Source organism: Saccoglossus kowalevskii, chromosome 15 (assembly GCF_978046115.1).
Source record: "Saccoglossus kowalevskii chromosome 15, keSacKowa6.1, whole genome shotgun sequence".
Classification (NCBI taxonomy): Eukaryota; Metazoa; Hemichordata; class Enteropneusta; family Harrimaniidae; genus Saccoglossus; species Saccoglossus kowalevskii.
Window position 1 is genome coordinate 23,654,598 of NC_140655.1, and position 23,770 is coordinate 23,678,367.

The 23,770-nt window shown below is 34.5% G+C and overlaps 3 protein-coding genes across 3 annotated transcripts; 2 read left to right on the top strand and 1 right to left on the bottom strand.

Moving 5' to 3' along the window:
* Positions 1–4,539: 4,539 nt before the first annotated feature.
* Positions 4,540–8,393, top strand: LOC102806026 (proprotein convertase subtilisin/kexin type 9-like). The gene is made up of 7 exons (XM_006823255.3): positions 4,540–4,609; positions 4,896–4,911; positions 5,580–5,786; positions 6,496–6,639; positions 7,060–7,152; positions 7,777–7,953; positions 8,214–8,393. The coding sequence occupies exons 1-7, from the start codon at positions 4,556–4,558 to the stop codon at positions 8,294–8,296; spliced, it is 774 nt and encodes a 257-aa protein (XP_006823318.2). The 5' UTR covers positions 4,540–4,555; the 3' UTR covers positions 8,297–8,393.
* A 3,729-nt stretch (positions 8,394–12,122) lies between these two features.
* Positions 12,123–17,574, bottom strand: LOC102805787 (proprotein convertase subtilisin/kexin type 9-like). The gene is made up of 7 exons (XM_006823253.3): positions 17,521–17,574; positions 17,225–17,243; positions 15,133–15,339; positions 14,604–14,747; positions 14,235–14,327; positions 12,574–12,750; positions 12,123–12,381 (listed from the first exon to the last, which is right to left on the bottom strand). Exons 1-7 carry the CDS (start codon positions 17,572–17,574, stop codon positions 12,299–12,301), a joined length of 777 nt encoding a protein of 258 aa, XP_006823316.3. The 3' UTR covers positions 12,123–12,298.
* A 1,882-nt stretch (positions 17,575–19,456) lies between these two features.
* LOC100377745 (proprotein convertase subtilisin/kexin type 9-like) lies at positions 19,457–22,910 on the top strand. The gene is made up of 7 exons (XM_006823254.3): positions 19,457–19,518; positions 19,866–19,881; positions 20,770–20,976; positions 21,631–21,774; positions 22,078–22,170; positions 22,397–22,573; positions 22,726–22,910. The coding sequence occupies exons 1-7, from the start codon at positions 19,465–19,467 to the stop codon at positions 22,806–22,808; spliced, it is 774 nt and encodes a 257-aa protein (XP_006823317.2). The 5' UTR covers positions 19,457–19,464; the 3' UTR covers positions 22,809–22,910.
* Positions 22,911–23,770: the final 860 nt, after the last annotated feature.

Here is a 23,770-nt window from a genome sequence, read left to right on the forward strand (position 1 = left end):
GGTACTAGTGACGTTTCACTAGCTTGAGAAAAGTCTGATATATTAGATATGTCAGATCCAACAGATTCGGTGTCATCCAAAGATTCACGAGTATTAATCTGATGGGTGGATGGTGTGACAAAAACACCGGATGATCCAGAAAAGAAAACTGGAGATGGTCTTGGAATAGGAGATGACATGGGAGAAGCAGGTGAATTGAACAAGTCTGGTGTAGGTGGGAAGCTAGGAAGCCACTCACCAGTGTTAGCCTCATCCTGTGTGGCAACAGAGTTCGAAGGAGGGGTTAGTACCCTCTCTTCAACAGTATTTATAGATTTATGAACATCATCTGAAATATTTTCATTAGTTGTAACAGTATTATTTGCATCATTAATATTATTATTAACATTATGTAAAACGTCATTATATGCCTTGGATTTTACATTGGACATGTTGACGGTGTTGGTATCTTTCATTTGTTTATCAATACCTTTTTCAGTATCATGTTTGTACTTCATCATTACTTTTTTTATCATCGTTTGACAGTGAGCGCTGGCGTTTGCGGAGTTTAGTACCACTCGTAGTGTTACTTGAATCATCGATTGCCGGGAATTCTGTTTCGTAATCCGTTGTTTTGGTTGAATCAGTATTGTTTGCAGGTGTACCATTGTTATTACCTTCACTGGCATGCGTGTCAATTTGCATAACATTGTTTTCATTGTCATTGGCGCGTGGGCAATTCTTACGAATATGGTTCGGGTTTCGTTTCGTTTCGTTTCGTTTCGTGGAAAAGACTAAGCCAAGGGCGTTTACAGCCAAGTGGGATCGTGGGGATAGCACTCATGATTCGACCAAGAGGGGCTAGGGCTTTTTCAATACAATCATTGGGAAGCAAGGGGGGAACATTGGATAGAACAAGATTTGTTGATGGCCTTACCAAAGGCTCAACAGTTATCAATTCACCCCCATGTTAATGCCTTGAAGGGAAACCAAATCAACACACGAGACAGCGCCCAAAAAGACAACCACAGATCTGTTCATTCGTGACGCTGCAACAATCATTTTATCACCAACCACCTCGGACACTGCCTCAACATAAGTTTCCACTGGAATATCATCCACGTTCTCGCATCTGGTGGCATGGTTGCGAGTCAGTCTATGTACAGGGTGTGCAATACGTGGCGTCTTTTCAGTGGCGGCCATCTTGGCGACCACTGACAACAACACACCAAAACAAAAATTAACGAAAAGTACAGCAGAACGCTGTTAAAAACCCAAAATATATACACAGGAAGAAAAATAGAATACTTACTAGTAGTAGTAGTAGTTTGAGTCCACATTGATATATCACAAAACCCTTGCAAGTGTTTGGTTCCCTAAACTCCTACCACCCCATCTTAGATTACAGGAAGTTGAAAGAATAAACCAACATGAATAGTTGTTGGTTACGTGTTCATTACATTGGATGTAATAAATATGTTATAATAGCGACTTCACGTTCGCACATTCGGTTCACACGTTGGTATACTGTTGTTTAGAATCAACAACTTTATTACAGGAATTGTATAAATAGATTGTTTACCTATTATATTTAGTAGTGGCAACTTTAACCATGAGATACATCCCTGGTTATCACGTGATCGTGCCAACAACTGCAGCGATTGGCTGGTTGCATATTTACTCTGCTACGCCTGAGATTGTAACCTTTGTAAGGCTGATCGTTTTGGAAAAATATAGTGGGACGTTCACTCATTCAGACTTTGACACTGATTAGTTTGGTTTATATTTCAATGAGTTGACAACAAGTTCTTTAGGACTGCTGAGAAAATTAATCGATGCGTGCCAATCCACGATTGGAGAACGGAACAGACAACTGAAAAGGATATTATGGAACATTGTGATGTCACGTGCTAGCAGAGTGAGGATCAGCTGGTAAGTAAATGCAGCCGAATAAAACAAAGGAGTGTGCAAGAATCGCCATAGACATGACCAAGACAAACACACAGCAACAATTGTTAAAATATTCAATATTTATAGACAATATTGGCACTTGGCACATGCAATGCCTGTGATAATAACATTGCATTGCTTGGAATGCCCGTATTTCTGTTTGTAGCTATATTCATGCAGCGTGACTACTGCTGTCGCCCCAATGCTATTAACGTCGTCAGTGGCGTTCACGAGCCATAAAACATTCCACCTGCACTGGCATCAGTGACGGCAATGCAAATGTGGTAATGAATTATTAACCAATCGAGTAAGATTATGCCATTGTCAAATTATCTAAGCCAACACAGAAAATATGATATTTATCAAATCCACACATGGCTGCTTTTACATCATGAACGCAATATAATATAATACCGATATATTATGATTGACCTTTGACATACACTTATTAATGTATTTCCTTTATTCACAATAGTTTTGCGTACGCACTCTATGTAGCAGTCCATATTTTTCACGTGTATATTATCATGTATTTTTTTCATTTTGTGCTAATTGTCATGCTTTCCAGTCCATATAATATTTAATTTTTATTTATTATGCAAAAAAGCTAATTGCTTCAATTCAGGTTAATCAAGTATTATGTCCGTCTGTCTGCCTGTATGTCTCTGTAACCACCTCTTTCTTCACCTCACCTTTCCCTTTGTTTCCATGTGTATTCCTCTCAAATCTCTCCCACACCTTTGTTTTCCACCCGCCAAATTCTTGCCCATGTTGTTTCCATCCCTCTTCTCCTATTTATTTCTGTTTTCGTCCCACACATTTTCTCAACTTGCTACGCTACTTTCAATGTCCCATCCATTCAACCCCTCACCATCTACCCGCTCGTCTTCCCTACCTCTTTTCTTTCTTTCTTCCCTTCCCCTAACAGTCATTTAATTGAAAGTTTGTTGATGTTACATTTACATTACATTACATTTATTAATGTCTGTGTGGTCACTTTCCTTACAGGAAATACACTAAACATACATTCGTTCTGTAATATGAATCCTTAAAAAAACTTAAATCTCTAAAATCGCACGAAACGGTTTCTTTATGACTTCAACCAGTTAATTTTTAAACACGCATTTTAAAATTATATAAACCAGCCGTTGAAATTAAATAACTTTGCGTGTGAACTGAATATGTCAGTATTGACGGCCCATATTTTTTTTTAATTTGTGTTAGAAGCTATTTTGCAGTTGCATGCGGGTCGGCACGAGTATAATAAATATGATATTGTGATCTGTCATTTGAGATTGAGACGGTGTATTCATGTATCCAATAAATATCGTTTAAGTTACTGCGCCATCAGTAGGCTTTCATTCAAATATGGTAGGGGGGGGGTTCTATCTTGCGCAATTTGTTCGCTGATTTCCATGTTTCACGTCTTTATAATGGGCTATCGATTACCTGGTGCAATCTACTCTCTATACAGACTTTAAAATTAAATAACTTTGCGTGTCAACTGTATCTGTCAGTATTGACGGCCGATATTTTAAAAAAATCGTTTCAGGTACTATTTTACAGTTGCATGCGGGTCGGCACGAGTATAATAACTATGATATTGTGATCTCTCATTTGAGATTGAGACGGTGTATTCATGTATCCAATAAATATGTTTCAAGTTACTGTGCCATCAGTCGGATTCCATTCGAAAATGGGGGGGGGTCGCTGATTTCTAAGTTTCATGTAAATATAATGAGCTATCGATTACCTGGTGCAATCTACCCTTTATGTAGAAGTTTTTATACCTGAGCGCACAAGTTTCTAAGGTAATGTCAGAACTCAAAACCTGTTATTTTAATGTATTTTTAACGATTGCCTTCAGTCAGTCCATAGGTAACAATTAACAAACAATCAGATCATTTTTCATGAACTAGAAATACAAGTTTGAGAGTAGCTTTGAATCTTCAATTCAATATAACTGAGAAACGTTGACATGAATGTATTGAATACCATCAATAGAATTACCCAATACCACAAATGTAGAAAACTGCTAATGTAAACGCCTGTCGATTCTTGCTCTTGTTTTTGAAACAAACAATGTCTGTAAGGATCATAAATATCTTCATGACATGTTCGTCGATTATCGCATGATTTATGTCTTGACATGGACAAATGGATAAACTGAACTAAATGTGTAAACACGACTTTAAAACAAAAATGTACCTGAACAACGAAAACAACTAGAATTATTTAGATGTCACAACATTTTCAGGAAATAGAGTGTTATTCTTTTAAACAATGACATCTAATTTTCAAACTAGATACTAAGGTCAATAGTTGTGTTACATGGTATGGAGACAACGAACAATGTTACTATAGTTTAATCGGCCGTGGAAATTAATCAATGTAACTGACAATAGTATTCTGACCATCTAATTGGTAGTATAATGTGATAGCGTGCGTATTTATTAATTGGTTAAAATTAAGGGTACCGAGCGTAATAATACTAAATTCATTATATTCAAAAAAAAAACACGATTAAGTGTTAAATGCTATTTTGGTCAATACATCTGGGTTTGTTTTACAACAATATATACAGCAGCACAACTGAGTGAGAGTATTTGCTCCTGCATCAGACATCATGAATACTCTCTACTTCGTTATCTGTGTGGCGGTAGTCGCTGATCTCAGTACGGTAAGTTATCACATTAAGAAAAAACTATCATAAGCGTAACTTAAAGCTTTTTTATTTGAGTTAATTTTATTTTTACTCGATCGTCAATTTAATAGTTATTTTGTTCGAATAAATATTAGTCAACTAACACATTACAATCAAGCTGTTGACAATATATGCAATGCCGAGCGTAACTAATTTTACAAAAATAGCATGAACGCATTATAGTCCGTAACTGATACAACTGAGATCTGAATTCAATATACCGTATTCACTACAATATGTTTATATTTCTTTTTTCAAATAGTTTTCTACCGCACAAGGTAAGCAGATCTCTCGAAATTTATATTTTTGATATATTGCAGATAACTTGAAGTAATCAATAGTTAAACAATTATGTTTATAGCTATCATGTTTTTGTTTTAGAAATATGTTACAGCTACGTAAATATCATGCATATTTTAGTACTATGAACAAGCGTGATAGGGTGCTTTTGTGTGACCGTTGCCATCATCGCATGTTGTTCCTTTGCAATCATAAGAAATCATAGTGAGTTGACATTTCTCAGTATGCTTTATCGCCGTTTCTGACTCGTGGCTCGAAAACTGAACCCCATTTGGCGGCATATTCTATAGCTTCCAGGTAGAAGTAAAACATTGTAATTGAATAATTTGTTAATGTCGGCTTCTAGTTAATTCTTGATACACATAACTATAACAATAATGAATTCTAACAATTATGTGACAATTGGTAATTGTGTGTAGCGCTGTACATGTATTACAAATATCAGACAGAACCTACAAATGAGAAAGAAACTGCTTCCACATACGAGGATTGCAAATAATAGTAAAAATCATTTTTGGTGATGTACAACCTTGGACGTATTACATGTAAACAAACAAGTCAATAAATAGATAACTGAACGACATGTACAATCATTCAAAAATAATTGTCTGTGAAACAAGTTAGGTAATCATTTGTATCATTATAGTATGTGATAGACTGTGTGTTACAAGAACTGGATTAAAGTCTGGTACGGATGAGGATTCTATATCCGAAGTTACGTGTGAAGACGGTAAATTTCTAACAGGATGCTCTAGCTACTCAGAAGACAGTAGTGAGCGAGCTGGCGAACAAATTAAAAAAGCTAGTAATGGTAAATTGGGCTGTATTGCCATAAATGGTGAAAATGGATTAGGTATGCTTACGAATGCCATTGTGTATTATACGTAAATGCAAAGTGCTTAAATGTATACACGCATACACGACTCTTTATTGAATTAATATCAATAAATGTGCAGTATAATACAATATAATAATGTTAAATATTATTTTACACTTTCTAAAATTATTTCTTCGACAAGTTCAGAATGAATGTCAATTATCACTGCTATATTTGCCTACTGCTTTATTCTAGATTCAAAAACTAAAACTGTCACCTATTCAATATGCACTGCAGACCACGTGATGCGGTGAATTCATGCTTTACTTTAATTTATTTTAATCACCTACTTTGATGTTCAATTTTTTCATTGCTCTGACCACGTTTTGATAGCTTAATTTATTATTCTATATGTGTACTATTTTTATTTACACCATGGTTACTGTACTTATATATCCCTTGAAAATGTTCGAAACAAATTATAGTTATCGTCCTTGTTTTCATTAACAGGGTTTTAATCTTTCATTGTTTTTTTTACATAATTTTGGATTACTTTTCAGGGCTAGTATGTACTTTAGTCTACTCATTATAAAATAATGACTTGAGTACCAAGAGTTTTTTTTCATTCAAAATTCCATGTCAACGTGTCAGAATATACTGTTTTTGGTTGTCCCGTAATATTGTAGAAATTATATGTATATTTTATTTGTAGAATATGTATAATATTACGATATTTGTATTCAAGGTACACGTGCCTATGCTCGTTGCTGCAAATGGCCTCATATGAGATGTAATTATGTCAACGGCAACAAATCCTCAACCCCTGATGATGGCGGGAGTATGGCATTTTGTCCAGACAAGATAAATTGCTTTGATACCTTTGTTACAGGTTAGTGTATTATTTTTTTTGTTGATACATCAATTTGTATTAAAGGCAAATACTGTATAAGTACATATAGAAGTAATCTTTACACGATGAAACTACAACTACAATTATTATAATTAATGCATTTTATTAATGTTTATTTTAATATTGGGCGATAAACAGACTATTATTGTGCTAAATGCATGTATTCTGATCAAATTACAGGTTGACTTTGAACATCACATCATTTTTAAAGATGTGTAGTAATGGAATAGGATTTTAATCAGGATAAAATGGATAAGATTTAACAGAACTAAATAAAACGCATAAACAACGTTAAGTGAACCCCCTCAGTACTGAAATCATTTCAATACCGACCATTGTGATGTTCATTATTTTATTGTTGGCCACACGGTTAATTTAGTGTATATTTATTCCAAATAGGTTGTTCACTCAGGTCCCCGTGGAAAGGTCTGACTGGAGCAAAGCCTATGATGCCTAACTACTGTCTTGGTTATAATGAAAATGTGAATAGAGGTAAGGTTATTCCTTGTTTCTAGCCATTTTTAGTTTCTTTAAAAGAAAATCCCTCGAATACGTGTTTGCAGGAGTTAAAGATATTCTTGTTGCGGCTATGTTTTTTTCCTTGTTTTTTTTTTGGGAGGGGGGGCTTTTAATTTTTTATATTTTTTTTCAACGAATTGATACTATTTATTGTGCAGTTCATTTTCAAAACCGACCCCCGATGCGCATGGATTTCATCACTTTTTATTTATGCCGTTAATCGTGCATTTGTCTGCCCTACGCCCAAGCGAAATCTTAATGTGTGCATTTCCCATGTCTTTTTCATATGTTGATAATAGCAAAGCTATTTGTTTGGATATATGAGCGACGGTTCGATTCACGCATGCAACACATGTATCATTGTCATTACCCTGCCATGTATTCGGTAAAACTTGAGACCAGCGTTGCTCAAATCAAACCCTGTTTGTTTGGACGTTCATTTTATAGTAAATTTCAGAAACATATTTCATTGGCGGTCGACTAACGTCCATTCACATAATTTTGTGGCTACCTGTACAATGAAAAGTAGCATGACCAGATTTGTAAAAAAATGATTATGTGTCGTGCAATATAGTCTTTGTAATACGTGTTCTGTAGGTCTCTGGGTTAGTTCTGCGTGTTGTTCCGCTTCCAACTTCAACTGTAATACGAAATCTGTCCAGACTGGAACTGTTGAGGGTGATAAAGCAATAGTAGGATGTGACGATGGTTGGATACTGACCGGTTGTTCTGTGCGAAACCCAAACCATCCTACACGCGGAGCCTACATTGATGGTGCGTCGCACGTGATTTTATTATTTTATTATGTGGGTGGGTTTTGGTGGTGATGCTGGGATCGTCTTTCATTTCATCAACTGAATATTATGTAATCATTTAACTATTAGATTTAATTGATGATTGTCACCAAATTATACTGCCTGCATGTAACATGACCTTGCTGAGCATAATAACATCACAGTGCATATTTAATGTATGTATGCTTTTGTTTGTTGATTGACTGATTGATTTGTTTGTTTGTTATTTTTTTGTTTCAGATGATGACAACTGTGTGGCCGTTAATGGAGCAGATGGAAAAGCAATTTGGGCCATTGCCGTATGCTGTAAAGACACGTATTAGAAGCATATTACAACGATGATTTATTAAATGTATTTGATTTGTTGATGTAGGGGTTTACAATGGTGGTGGGAACTCAATATATAATGTTATCAACTTGCATAGTTTCAATTGTTTTATTTATTGTATGTATTGTATGTGTGTGGATATTACCGATTAGAGCAAATCATATTGAGTACATGTGAAAACTAAACAATATGATATATATTAAGTACGCAAATAAAATAAAATAAATAAATAAAAAAAAAAAATAAAAAAAAAAAAATAAATAAATAAATAAATAAATAAATAAATAAAATATGTTTGAATATTAAATGAATTAGATCAGTAAAACAAAGGAACAACAATGAATCAACGATATAAATAAAGGTGATGACTGTCTTCAAATAGCACAACGCGTGAAGTACAAAATGCGATATGAAATTCTGCCTTGGTTTTATGTTTCAACACAATTGTGATTTGCAGTGTACACCCAAAATATATAAACTCTACACACCTTTCCACGATATAATTTCACCGTACCATGGGTTGCAACATGTTGTTAAATATTTATTGCAATTAATTAAGAAAAATGCAATGCACACTTCAAGTACACATTACATGTTAGTGGTTCTGTGGAAAATTTAAAAGCATTGAATGCAATTTGTGGTTAAAATTAGTTATTATTGATTCAGGTCAACAATGTGAAATTGATCATGTAGCTGTTACAGATTCAAGCTATTAAATGTTACTGCCCTACATTGCCCATGTACATGATTAATAATGCAGATGAAACACATGACAGTGACTTTGCAGTAGTTGGAGGACATGAAATGTTTACCAGTTAGAGTACACTTTTACCGTTTTAATATTTGATTGCATTGTTCTTTTAACCTTCAGTATGCAAAGGTCAAATGCAATAAAGTTTGAGAATCTTTCAATGATTGGTGGCAATGTAAATCCTGGTCCCTCTGATGCTTTCCAAATGCTCATTTGTTCTAAAATGTTATCGTCTTGTGACGTGTTCTTTCACACCAGCCATATCCTAGAAAACATTTATTGCAATCGTGTTGGTCCATTTTTACAGATTTGTTATATCATTTGTCATTCTCTAGATACAATTCATGTCTTATTTTTACTTCCAGTTCCGAACCTCCGTTATCAAAGTAGTTGAGGTCGAAAGATCCACCACTTTAGTTACTGAATGAGCAAGTCCCCCGTACCAAATTCACTAAGAAGGCGTCACCTCGAACTAGGGCAGTAGAAAAATTTCACAATTTTACCAATCCTATAAAAAAATTAGCGGGTCAAAGTTCAACTTCTCACAGTCAGCGATTTTAAAATTAACGACCAATCATTTGAGTTTTTAAATCTCGCCTCACTAATTAAAATCTTATCTTTATTAACACACCAAAACTAAAAAGCACTAGATTTACAGTAGCTTCGACAAAATGTGGTACATACATTGCAATCTTGAAAAAAATAATTAAAAAGTGATATTAATTTTCTATTTGGTGTCATATAACTCACAAAGCCGTTTTACTAGTTCGAAAGAATCTCATTCTGTTTCAAACAGTGAGAGAAGCATCTTAAACGTAGTAGTGCTTGGATAGACGTGTTTTGTGTAAAATACATATTTTTCTTGCTCATTTTCTTCCTGTATCTAATTGCATTCCAGATGTACATTTAAAATTTTGACTGTTTTTTTTTTTTTTTTTTTTTTACAAATACACCAATATTAATCACTTCTTGAACATCCCATACTCCTTTCATGTTACATACAAATAGCAGACGTTGATCTGGCAGAGATAAACTCTCTCACCCTCCTTGAAGAAAAAAGAAAGTACCAAACAGAGCGCACTTTGTTTGAAATCTGACATCGTGGTGTTTTCCAGGTATTTGATCTACAAAAAAGGGCTTTATGTATGTAACAAGTAAGCATTAATTGTATCGCGAATTTCAGCACAAAACACTGCTCTCCATGTAATACGCTATATTCTGTCTGGTCATTTGGACGAGCCGGTGAGTTCAGTAAATGAATGAGGTCATATGCATGTGGGTTGTTAAATCTAAGTTGATGCATTACCCATGTGTAAGTATTGTATTTATTACATGTGTTTACTATTGGCGTATGCAAAGATATAAGTGAGGTGGTAGAACTCAAATGAAAAATAAGATGGATTCAAAGAGCGGATTATATCACCTATGTGACGCCTGTTTATCTGTGAACCGAAACTTTCAAAATTACTAGTCATCCAGTTTTGATCACACAGTACAGGTAGCACTAATATCTTTGTATTTTCAAGTTGAGTGAGAGGATAGATTTATAACTTCGGAAGTATGTTTACCTACGTTCGCCTACATATATCACAAATCACTCATATCGCGTGTAAAATTCTAGGAAACGCTTTGCATATTCTCAATATGTATTATTACTGACAAAAAACATTAGAGAAGTTACTGTATGTTATGTATTGTTAACTTATTAAGATGTTTTAGGTGATGCTACTAATATAAAAAATAAACATATTTTCTTTTGTGATTTATATTTGTGTGCCACAAAAAGCAACATGAATAACACGTCAAACAGGATAATGTAATACACATTGCTAGGACAGGGAAATAACACAGTCAGTCAGATCAATGTGTGCATTTAGTGAGCATTTTAAGCGAGATTCATTTATTTTCCTATCTTTGTTTGGTAAATTAAAATACTTAATTTAGCTAAACCAGGGTCCAATGACTCGTAATATTTGTTTATTGTTTTATTAAGAATGCAGGATTCTATCATATTGTCAAACTGGAATGGGACTTGTAATGACGAATTACACTTGGCTTACACAATCACATGGTTTCTGTACTTTTGAAACTAGCCTCATTGAACATTTGTATTGTTGCTGTGATCAGAAACACCATCGTTCAATTGCCTCAGCCTGATATAGCAGTACCATAGTTGTGGTTTGTCTTGTTTATCACCAACACGCCAGTATAAACTGAATAAATCTGTATGGCATGATTGCCTATACACCGAGTGATAACAAACAAATCTGAGGTGATGGGGGCAGGCTAGACTGGCGCAGTCGGGGCGATTAATTTGTTTTTGTAGTTTAAATAACATAACAAAAATACGCGAAATGGAGGTGTTAGCGCAAAATCACCCCGACTGGTTTATTCTGCATGAAAATTCATTGCTATTAAATATTCATGAATGCACGTATTATACTGAGGTGGGCGCGAAAATACGTGAATAATGAGGTCAACATGCTAAAGGTCACACTACAAACCCAACATTGCAGCACGTTGAAATTCCAGTTTGTCGTAGTCGTCGTTTGAAATTCATCACAATGTGTAAAAAAGTAACTCGTACTAGTCGTAGAATTAAAAAAAATGGCTGCTGCAATCATCCGACGTCTTCTCGGTCAGAAGTCAGTTAAAGAGACGTTGTGATTGGCTTAGATGATTGTCATATAGAAAACTCATTAACATGATTACTCGTTAAAAATCGACGGGTTCCTGCAGTGTCGATAGAGGACCATGCAGAATAAACCAGTCGGGGTGATTTCGCAGTTACAGGGGATTTCGCGCTAACATCTCCATTTCGCGAAATTTGTTATTTTATTTAAACTACAAAACTAATAATCGCACCGACTGCTCCAGTCGAGGAGCAGGCCATTAACCAATCATATATGCTGGCTGGCCCGTTATATGTAATGGAACTAACATGGCGCAAAATGAAGCAAAGGGTCGTATGTATATGTACCTCAAAACATTAAATCGCAAAATGAGGTTCGACGTTTTTAAATACCTCAGTCGTTGCTTTTTCATTCACTTATTTTTGTGAAAACGACACTTGTATATGTTATTCTTTGGCTATACATTTATTGTTTTGATATTTTACCCATACACAACAAACTCACATGCTATTGGATACACACATCATTTGTATTACATTGTTTTCCCCTCACCTATTATTATTTACTAACATACACACATACATGCTAGTTTCTTTTTCTTATTTTAGGCGATCTAATACGTGTCTTTACAACATACGGCTATAGCCCAAATTGCTTTGCCATCTGCTCCATTAACAGCCACGCAGTTGTCATCATCTGAAAACAGAATACAATAACTATTGTTATGTTGAATTTAGTAAATATTAAATATAGTTGCATTACTGCCGCATTTAATTAACTGTTCCCCCTGATTGATTAATTAATTAAAAGTTCTAAGAAATACATTGACCCCTTCTCCCATGATTCAATCAACATTGTGATGCATTTGTAGTGACACGAGGTACGCACCATCAATATATGCCCCAAGTGTGGTATGCCTCGGGTTTCGAACACTGCACCCAGTGAGAATCCAATCCGGACCACACCCAATAGTAGCTTTGTCTCCCTTTGCACTACCAGAAAGGGCAGACTTGGTATTACAATTGAGGCTCGGGGCGGAACAACACACTGCGGCTGCCCATAGACCTGTAAATAAATCGCATGGGTTTTTAAGACGTTGCTGCTGGTTGTGAGTCAAGTGGCCAGACGTTGTATTTTTATTTAGGTTCTCTTTTTTATATCAAACGTGATTTATTTACATCGTGAATAAAATGTGAAATTCTTTCGTTTTTATGCAGAAAATTACTGTATTTTCACCAAGTAAAACCATACGTGATTTGATTAACACACTACATATTTAGTAATTTCATTCAGCTTCTTTCAATCATAATTAAAGACAAATGAAGGCATAAATATAGAGAATATATCAAATTATCTTTTCTCTGTCATATTTGTGTGTAATCCGTAATTTTGAAAATTATTTCTGGGTGCATAGGGAATATTTTTTGTTATGAATTATTCTTAATATAAATTTCTGGATTATATTGTCAAAATCAGTTATTTAGGGCCCTGTTTTCTCCAAAAAACGGAAGAATTTTACGATGTCGAAAACGGAAAGTCTTTATTGTAGTGTTAGTAAAAACTAGCAATAAATATAAAGTTTTTGTTCTTGAGTTGTTTTATTATAGACATAGAACGACTACATAAGCAAACACAGTCGTGTATTAAAACGACATGGCTACACTCATCTGCGTCATTTCGTAGTGTTTCGCCGCCGGAGGGTGTGTACGTTGTGAGCGTCTCTTATGGGTTAGGTCAAGCTCCAAATCAAAAGCCAATGTCAATAGAGTAGCTAGGGTGTTAAAATGGATTGAGTACTGGCACATTTGCATAGCTATGCTTCTAACGCATGATTTGTGGTTTATTTAGTGTATTTTCTTGGACTGAACACCTAAAATTACAAGCAATAACGTAAATAATCCATCGTGTTTTCACGTTTTCCTCGTGAAGGCGTGTCGGCTGTTCCCAACTGAATATTTGGTGCTGTACTTGTACTTAACTAAGGAGCACAGCGCTAAACACACACACAAGTGTATTGGCTTAAAATAAGTCTAGATTGACATCGTGTTATAATGCAAAACAAAATATGAAATATTATTATACATTTGTCACCGTAACGTCATAGGCTACAGCGTGCCGTAATTTTGTGGTATTTTACGAGGTATTTTCATCCCAAGGGTCCTCTAATGATAAAAACAAACATGGCAACCACCAGAGTTTGACCGGACTCCACACAAAAAAAGTTCGCTGATTCTGTTATAAACATTTTGGATTTCATCATTCCCTAGGTGTATTCTTCGATCGGAAAGATGTATAATAATAAGGTTATTACGAGGATTCTCAACGTATGCACTCTGCGCGTCGGTCGATAATCCAGCTGTACTGTCTTCGTGCATAATTTGAGATATCCTCGTGATAACCTAATATTATCATGTGATAATGGTTTGGTTTCTGTAGTGATTAACACGTTTTTGTCAACATGATGCTAAGTAGCCCATTCAGTTCAGCAATATCCTTGAATACTGCAATATCTACTTAATTCATTGTTATCAAACGAAATAGAAGCTCACCTCTATCAACAAGTTCGTTGTAACCATGACAATAATTAGGCATAAATGGTTTTACACCAGTTAGACCTTTCCAGGGTGATCTTACCGAACAACCTATTATGTAAAACAAAAACAGGTCGTCATCACAGAATATCAAAATATAGGTAGGATAGTTAGTAATTTCTTTCATAAACCAATGCACTGTGGGTTTACAAAGTTAAACTTGCGCTCAAATTAAGTGTTAATTTTTGGATGTTATTTTACCATTTTCTTGATGTATGTTACGTACTATTTCAATGTCACTACGAAATCATGACATTTGATACACTAATATATTGACTTGCTTGTTAGATAGATATTTCAATTTATACACTTGTTAGACAATCATACCTGTTGGAAAAACATCCAAACAGTTCTTCTGTGCTGGGCAAATTGCCATGCTCCCAGCATCATCGGGAGAGGAAGATCTGTTGCCATTGACGACTTCACATGTCATTCTAGGCCAGTTGCAACATCGAGCATAGGCTCGCACACCTAGCATAAAAATATTGCAATATAAACTATGATTCGTAGTTTGCTTCATTTGATTGCGTGCAAGATTTGCAGTATACAAAATATTTTATTAGAAAATTGTGAATCGACATTTCGCGTTTTGGCTTTATTTGTGACAGCATACACATATTAGGTATAAATTATTTTTGTGCTATTTCATGAAAACACCAGTTGAACATATATACAAAGCAGAATTTGGTACGTTGAAATCAATATCAACAAACAAGCTTCTCATCGATTGGTCTGATTGTTAAGGAGTTAAGGTTGGGTAGCTTCAAATTGACACACATACCGAATTAAAGCATTAGTGTGACTGACGACTTACCATAACAACCAAACAAGATAATCCAAAATAACGTCAACATACCTTCCCCACCCCGGCCATTTCGCGCAACACAGACTCTTATACCATTTCCAGCATGTGTAAATAATTCACCGTCTCGCTCCGAACTGCCAGGTGAGAAGCTAGTGCAGTCTGTCATCTCTTCACCCACTGGACACGAGACTTCTGATGTAGAGTCATCATTCTGATCAGATAATGTACCCACTACGGTAGTACATATCCTACTACACACTGTGCGTGATACATAATATCAAGATAAGATTATTCCCTATAATTTGCCTAACATGTAATGAATGAATGAATGAATTAATTAATTAATGGGTGAATATACATGAAGGAAGACGAGACAAGGTGAATGGATGAACAAATAAAAAATAGAGACAGGATGAAAAAAGAGGGTTGCAATGAATAACAAAATAAACGAAATGAAGGAACAAACAAATAAGCATTTGAATAGATAAAGAATGACTTAATGAAGGAATTTGTAAGTCCTCGTGTGACCCTCAACCATACTAGCTAAACTATTGTATTCTACACGTGTCCTATGTTATTGGATTATCCGATACTTGAATATAAGGAAATCACAAAGTAAAACAGATACAAATATTATACTACTACATCGAACATCGTAACCATTATAGGAATCGCCATTCGAGAATACATTCTTGAAATATTCCAATCGTAACATTAAGTGTCAACTACCAAAACAAGAACGCAACTGCTTAAGCAATGAATTGATGAATAAGATGAAAAATTATGTACACTATGTATAAACTGTGTACGCATATTCAAATAGTTTGTGTTAAAATGATCTTGAAATGGGTGCCTAAATGATGCTTTCTGAATCACCTTGGTAACGACACAGCCATACTAGACAGAATAAACTGTTTAATGCAGTTATTGTTTTTAAGAATGTTTAATATTTTTTTAAAGATGGCCTTGACAGATGCACTACATGTCGACTGTTCAAATTGATATAGGGTTGTAAAGGAAAAGAGAGTTAACTTAATGCAAATAAATAGAATATTTATATTTTGTCATACAAAAATATGCTTTAGCAGAAGAAGCATTACATTTGCAAACATTATTAGTAATAAAATGTAGTCATACAATATGGCCGCGAAGAAACTATGAGTTTGGGACAATTCAATGTATGTAATTGATTGACGTGTTATGCATAGTGATTTTTGTTTACGTTTTCGACGATAGAGATAGACTGACTGACCTGACTGGCTGAAATTTCTGGCAAAGGTAACATCGCAATAGTTATGCAGTCCCACTTTGATAACAAAAACATAAATGTAATCTATTTATATTTTCATCGGTAAAACATCTTGATTATCGTGTGGTGAATATAACTTGTGTGGTGTGCTATGGAGTTAGAGTACGAAAATTAATCATTTTTATAGTCAGCCGATTTGAAAGATATTTTGAAACAAATTCATATACTAGGTAGCAAAAATAAAAATGTTACTGGAAATTTGGCAAACATCTGATATACTTTTGTGGGTATTATAACTAATAATACGCTTTCAGTTTTGTTTATTTCATTCCATACTAGTAAGAGATGTTTAGGACGGTCATGAACTTGTGAATAGTAACGTAGCTTTCAATGACTATGGTAGTGCGATTGTTGCACCGAAATTAAATTAAACTATTGGAAGTCGTATTCCACTACTTGTTTGTCTATTGTTGGTGTTTTCATGTGTCTAATAAGTGTATGTTATGCATAGTGTCAGAATTGTTGAATCAATGTGCAATGATATGAAATTCAAATCTCGCGGATTTCAAGCATGAGTTCAATCGAACGCATTTAACCAATGACATCACTGAACACAGTGAAAAGCATATGAATGTTTGATTGTATAAAGCTATCACTGTATTAATAAACGCATATTCATAAATATGCCAGAACACCAGAGAATCTTTTTCACATAATTCCTTAATTGCATAGTATTTCTAGAAATGCGTGTGTGCTTAATGCCGTACATTCTGCTGGGGTCTGCATCGCCTATCACTCCACTTGTATTATTAAATCTCATTATATTACTTGCTATACTGCTACCTTTCATGCTATGACAACTATTATGACAACTGATGAATCAGCATTGCTTACCTCCGTCTGCAGTACAAAGCTACAAAATGACAAAATGTACAATTAAGTTCACAATAACTTTGGTCGTATAGTTATACTATCTAGCGGCGTAATACATGGTTGTCAAGAACCATATTATTTACAAGAGTCTCTTAAAATTAAAATGGACATACCATATGATTCAGACAGTGATTACGGAAATGACAGTTACTCAATCAGTTACTATATTTCATCCTGGCACAACAATCACTGAATATCGACTGAAAATGTTTCAGTTAAAATTTTGTCTCGTGAGTGGTATGTATGTAATTACTTACAGTAGTGAGCTCTGCCACTGCCAATACGAGGATTGCGCAATAAAGTCTATTCATGTTGTCTGTTTCAGAGTACAACTCATCTGATACTGTCCCGGTTATGTATATATTAGCGGTCTATATACGGATTTAGTTAGTACAATGGACCTAGCGGTAATGTGGTGATTTACAGTTTACAAGAACAATTAATATTGTATGTCTGAAAAGATTAAATATTACTTAGTGGATTTTGAAATTTATCGGAGTTCACAGCTGATGTTGTAAGTAATGATATACGAGGAGGCAATATAGGTGAGCCATGATGAACATTGTTGCTTAATACAATTTTATATTTTTGGAAGGATTTTTGTTTCTTTTTTTGCGATCAGCATTTTCATTTTATACACGTGAAAAACAGATTTATCCGGGTACGGAATCGACTACTTATTTGATATTCAGTCCACGTTATTTACAACGCGCCTAATTAATTGTAAAGCACGCGTTATGTAACTGTTTTTGCGTAGATGAATGTGGTGATATAAGGTATCTAATAGATATCTTATCTGGCTGGTGTCAGATTGCTTGCTTTTATGCCATTTCGTATCGTCTGGTGTACCACTAATCACAGCCAATACTATCTAAGGCAATAACCTACACTATAGCACACATAACCAAATCAGAATCCACTTTCACTCAAAATGATTAAAACGCACATACTCTCTGTCTAATTAAATTTTTTTCAATTAGAAGCAGGTTTGGTGAACTCGTGAAAAAGACATTTGAAATTACATAATCCATTCCATAATCCAATTTACGGACTTGGGTTTGCAAAAAATAGTACTTAAATAAGAACACTTCGTATATCTTTTTCTTTGTACTTTGAATTTCATTATATATAGCCCCATGTCAGTCTATGTGAACATATATAACTCAACAGTTAAATACAGTTTAGTATTGTTGCACACTCTTTTAAGTCTAGATGTCATTCGCTAATGTAATTAAGTGACACATGAAAATAAAAGGCACAGTGTATTTGTCTAACCTATTGAGCATTTGATCCAATATTTTTGGAATATTAATGATTTAATGACAAAAATCTTAGTTTTGTTGATAAGGCTTCATGTATAACCGAAGATGTTGGACAATTAGCATAAATTAAAATTTCACGCTATAGAAAAGGAGCCGTTAGTATACAATTTTGATCATCAATTTTGGCTTTAATATCAAACATGGTTCATATACGTGATCGTATATTTGTGTCTATACACGGAGTAACTGTAACAAACATGCACACAATTTTACTTTCACCATTCCGTGTTAAGAGCAGTTGCGTCAACATTAATTATAGTTCGTGCAATGTGCGGGGTTAAAATCAGCTTAGTACAGCTGCCAGCGTCTACTCCAGAATACATTATTCCGTGCCGACAATATTCACATGCTTGCTCATGTATCATTTTCTTTGGTCAATTCAATATGGATACATGTGTTTCGTCATTCTTCATGGTATTACAATAAAAATATTGCACGGAGCAGCTGCTGACCATATATAATTCTCGACAAAATACTTGTCTGATTCATTTTACAATTCTTAATCGTAAATATCTGAATCATCTGTAGAAAATGTGCCAGCAAATTAATTATTATTAGTTATTTGTTCAAACTTTCCTTGAGTTTATGTAATGTTTTTGTTACGAATTTCCTCCAATATATTGCGATATATATATATTGTTAATATGTTGAACAGCTGGAGTTTAGTAAATCCCTGAATTTTTGAGCTGTTGGACAGATGGATATCCGTCAATTCTTGCAATGATTTATTGATATATACATGTACGCGTTATTTATTATTCTCTTAAATTACATATCATAACAAAATAAGCATATAAATATCGGTATAAACGTATCCATCACAGCGATATATATATACATAAGATCGTATCAGACCAATTGCACTCTGAAACAGAAAACATGAAAACTTTTTATCGCGCAATTTTTGTGCTGGCAGTCGTAGCACTCAGTACGGTAAGCACTGATACATGAATGTCCTGTATATATGTTTAATTCAAAACTCAATACAAAGTATACAAAGTAGAGCGGATAGATACGGTGATATAGGAATTACGACACACCTGCATGACTATTGAAACTCTACTCTACTGTTTGAATATATGTATATTCAAAAGACTGCAAAACTTAGTATTAGTTTTGGCGTTGTTGGAGATTCTGTCAGTTATTCGCACTGTCACGTAATTATTTCTACAGTCGCATGCTATGGTCTTTTCATGATGACTAAAGCAAGACATTTTGATGCATTTCTACTTTTATCACTAGATAGATATTTTGACGCCATATTTTCTATCATTTTGTAGCTTTGCACTGCACAAGGTAAGCACTATTAATATTTATTGTGAGGCTTATATTAGCATATTGTTTCATTGTGAGATGGAGCGCACCCTAGTAGACTGGTATATATGGGATGAGATTAGTGTCAAAATTAATAATTCCATTATTTTTATATTATTATACCATTCTTATGTCGTTTTTTGGTCATGTTTATATTATTATATTATTATATTATTTATGTTTATATTTTATTAGTTATGCATTTATTTGTTTTGTGTCTGCAAGCACATGTCCGAGAGTTGCTAAAACAAAGATGGCTATCAACTTTACACAGCCAGTCATTGATGAGGTTAATATCATCGTGCTCACAAGCAAGTGATCTTGAAAGTGCATAGGATCGCTTAGACGCCCTCCAGACTGAACTATACAACTTGGCCATGATATTCTTGATTTGGTATTGGTTAAAGTGGGTCAAACCAATGAGATTGTAGATAGCATAATTAATGTTGAAAATACGAGTCTATGCAATCATTTTCTGCATTTACTCCAATTGTATTTCAGACATGTGGGAAAAAGCATTAGATCGAACTCGTGATTACTTTCATTCCACACAGACCGATAATAATGTAATCGTTATCATCATTGTTTTTTTATGAAAATAACTTACAATATGATCTTCAGAGTCGGATATGACACTTGTCTGGTGTTGATTTTACGTTTGTAATTGTACTCTTCTTTGTTGTGTATCCACATATAATTCCTCTTCTGATTTGATTATTTCATTATTATAATTTGCTTTTAAACAAAATTTACATTAAAGGTGGGGTTAAAGGGTTTCCAGATTGTGTCCACAGACAGCTGCATTTCAATTCAGTCAATTTACTACATACTGAAGGTCCTACAAGTAAATGGTTTTCTATTTCTTCAAAGAGTGTGGTAGATCATGCACTACAAGGGTGGGACCACTATCTGCAGTGCATCCTGATGCAAAGTCCGAAGTAGAGTGCCAAGAACATGAAATCATGACTGGCTGCAGTAGTTACTCCCCTGGCAGTAATGATCGAAATGGTGACTTCTTTGACGCAGCTCTCCGTGGTAGAAAAGTCTGTACGGCCTATAATGGTGCAGCTAATTCAGGTATGTTGAAGACGACCGGAGTATGTGATTTGCATTATGTATGCTGCTGTTTTTTTGTTTCATTTCTATCATGAAAAGGTGTAAATGTGATATCATAGTATTCGTTGCGTGTATATATTAAATTACAATAGAAATTTGATGATACTTTTTTATCAAATAGTGCGAATGGGAATTTTTTGTTCAATTACTCGTACATGACTACTTATCACTTTTAAAAAGGTGGTCATAAATGGCATGACAATTATTAATTATAATCAAAGAGCAATAGTTCAATGGTAACATAAATCAGTATTATTTTGTGTGTCCATAATATTGAAAATTAATGGTCAAATATCAATTTAACTATAATAAAGCAAAATAGATGTATGTACACGTGTGTTGTTCTTTGTCACAACAATATGAATTATTGTATATTAATACCGGATTATAAACAACGAAACATCAAACGTTGAAAATCAAGGCGTTTATGTGGCACCGCACAAATGGTCTCACTTCTGTTAATATGAATATAAATGTTCTCCAACATAACGGTGTAGTAATTAGAATAAATTGTTTGCCAGTAATTATTGGAATCGCCGGCAATAACTGGCGCCATATTTTGAAATAATGACATTGCGTGGAACATAATGATTCCATTGTGTATTTGAATTGCAGGTGTGTATGCCTATGCTCGATGTTGCAGCTGGCCCGGTATGTCATGCTCATATTCCTACGGCAACAGGTCCTCATCTGCTGATGATGCCGGAAGTATGGCATTTTGCCCAAGCCAGATTGATTGTCTAGATGCCTTCGTAACAGGTAAATTTAATTAACATTGATTTGCAGATTGTTTTGTGCGAATCCGTACCATACAAACATGCGCATATGTTTTATTATTAAACAAATAGTTTGAGTATAATTTGCAGGATGTATCTGATACAAAATTAATGTGTTCAGTGTGTAGATCATCTTTACGTATGTTGTAATATCCCTATTCTTTCGTTTCAGTTATGTTCTTATTATTTACCAATCTAGCGCGATATTATATGAGTGAAATATAATGGTTATTGCAAAGATTCAATAAATCGGTATCACCTTTATCTTCTTCGTTTCATTTAATAGGTTGCTCGGTTAAATCACTAACGGCGGGTCTAACAGGGACGAAGCCTTTTATGCCTAATTATTGCCAAGGTTATAACGAAATGGTGGAGAAAGGTATAATTGTAATTTGTTCAGTTATATTTTAAAGTCATAGTCATAGACTGCTCGAAATGCTGTTTGAATAGTGAATCTTAGGAAATTTAGGAAACGCATGTGGAATAAGATTCTTGGTTCGAATTTCTACTATAAACATTTGCAACTTAAATTCTGAACCTAACTCTATTTATACAATATTTGATATCACAAACGAACTATAAAAGTATGTGAATCTTGTTGACAGGTCTTTGGGTACATGCTGCTTGTTGTTCTGCTCCTAATTTCAATTGTAAAACCAAATCCATTCTATCCGGCACCGGCGCGGGTGATAAAGCTATTATCGGGTGTGATGCTGGTTGGATACTCACCGGATGCTCGGTTCGAAGCCCGAACCATTATTCATATGGAGCCTACATTGACGGTATGTATTTTCGTGCCCATTTTCTTCCTATTATATAAAGTATGACATGAAAGCATTGGACATATGAAAACGTATGTACTCTCTTATCAGATATGACTGATGTACCATATAATCTGCTATACCAATATATTAATTTGTCGTTTTTTGTGTAGATAATGACAATTGTGTGGCTGTTAATGGTCAAGATGGCAGAAAAATATGGGCTTTAGCTGTATGCTGTAAAGATGAATACTAGAATGTCTAAGAGAAATTATCATGTATCTACGGTGTGTTGGTATATAAAAATATAACAATAACAGGAAGCATTAAGTAATAAAGATAATTTATTGATGGCATATTATTGTGCTGCTGTGAACGAGTAGTGGTGTTATGCAGGTGGTTTAAGCGTTGTGAATAGAATACAATACACTTCAGCATATACTGCAGTATATCCGGTGTATCTCATGGCATCACTTTTTAAGTTAAACTTTTAAAACACATTAATATGCGAGTATTGATATTTATTCTATTCAATAGCAAACTCTGTTCGTTTATTTATCTCTTTATTTTCATAACAAAATGATAAACAATAAAATAAATTATAAAAAAAATCAAACACACGACATTACTTTGAATAAACTATTCTGCAAAGTTTCAAAACTTACAAATTAACTAAGCATAATAATGCAATCATTTATTTAAACGGATTGGTAAACAGTGGTTTCGCTGTCACCTGTAGCATATAAGCTGCTGCATATGCTTCTATTTATGTTTTCAAATGTCCTAAATAATTCATCTTTGACTGTATAATATAATCATTAATTTGCCAACCTCAATTGTCCTGGTTCAGTACATTTTCATCAAAACCTTTAACACTTAAAATCTGTAACCTCGAACTGGATTTCATCTACTATGTATATAGCTCAAAAATATTAATATGTTATTATTAATAGTGTGTATAAACGTAATAGGCTAGGCATGAATAAATTGCGAACGTCTGGACAGGAAGTATGGATTGCCGTTAGGCACGACCGACTGTCCTGTGCTGCAATTCACTGGTAAGATTTCTTACCAAAAGCGGGTACTTTCAGATGCAAATGATAGTCTCGCAGATGTCTATCATTTTATCGTGACCAATCGTGAAAAGGGTCAAGGGTCGCTGGCTACTAGGATCGACCACGACTTACGACGTTTGTTTTGACTGTACTCTACGCAATC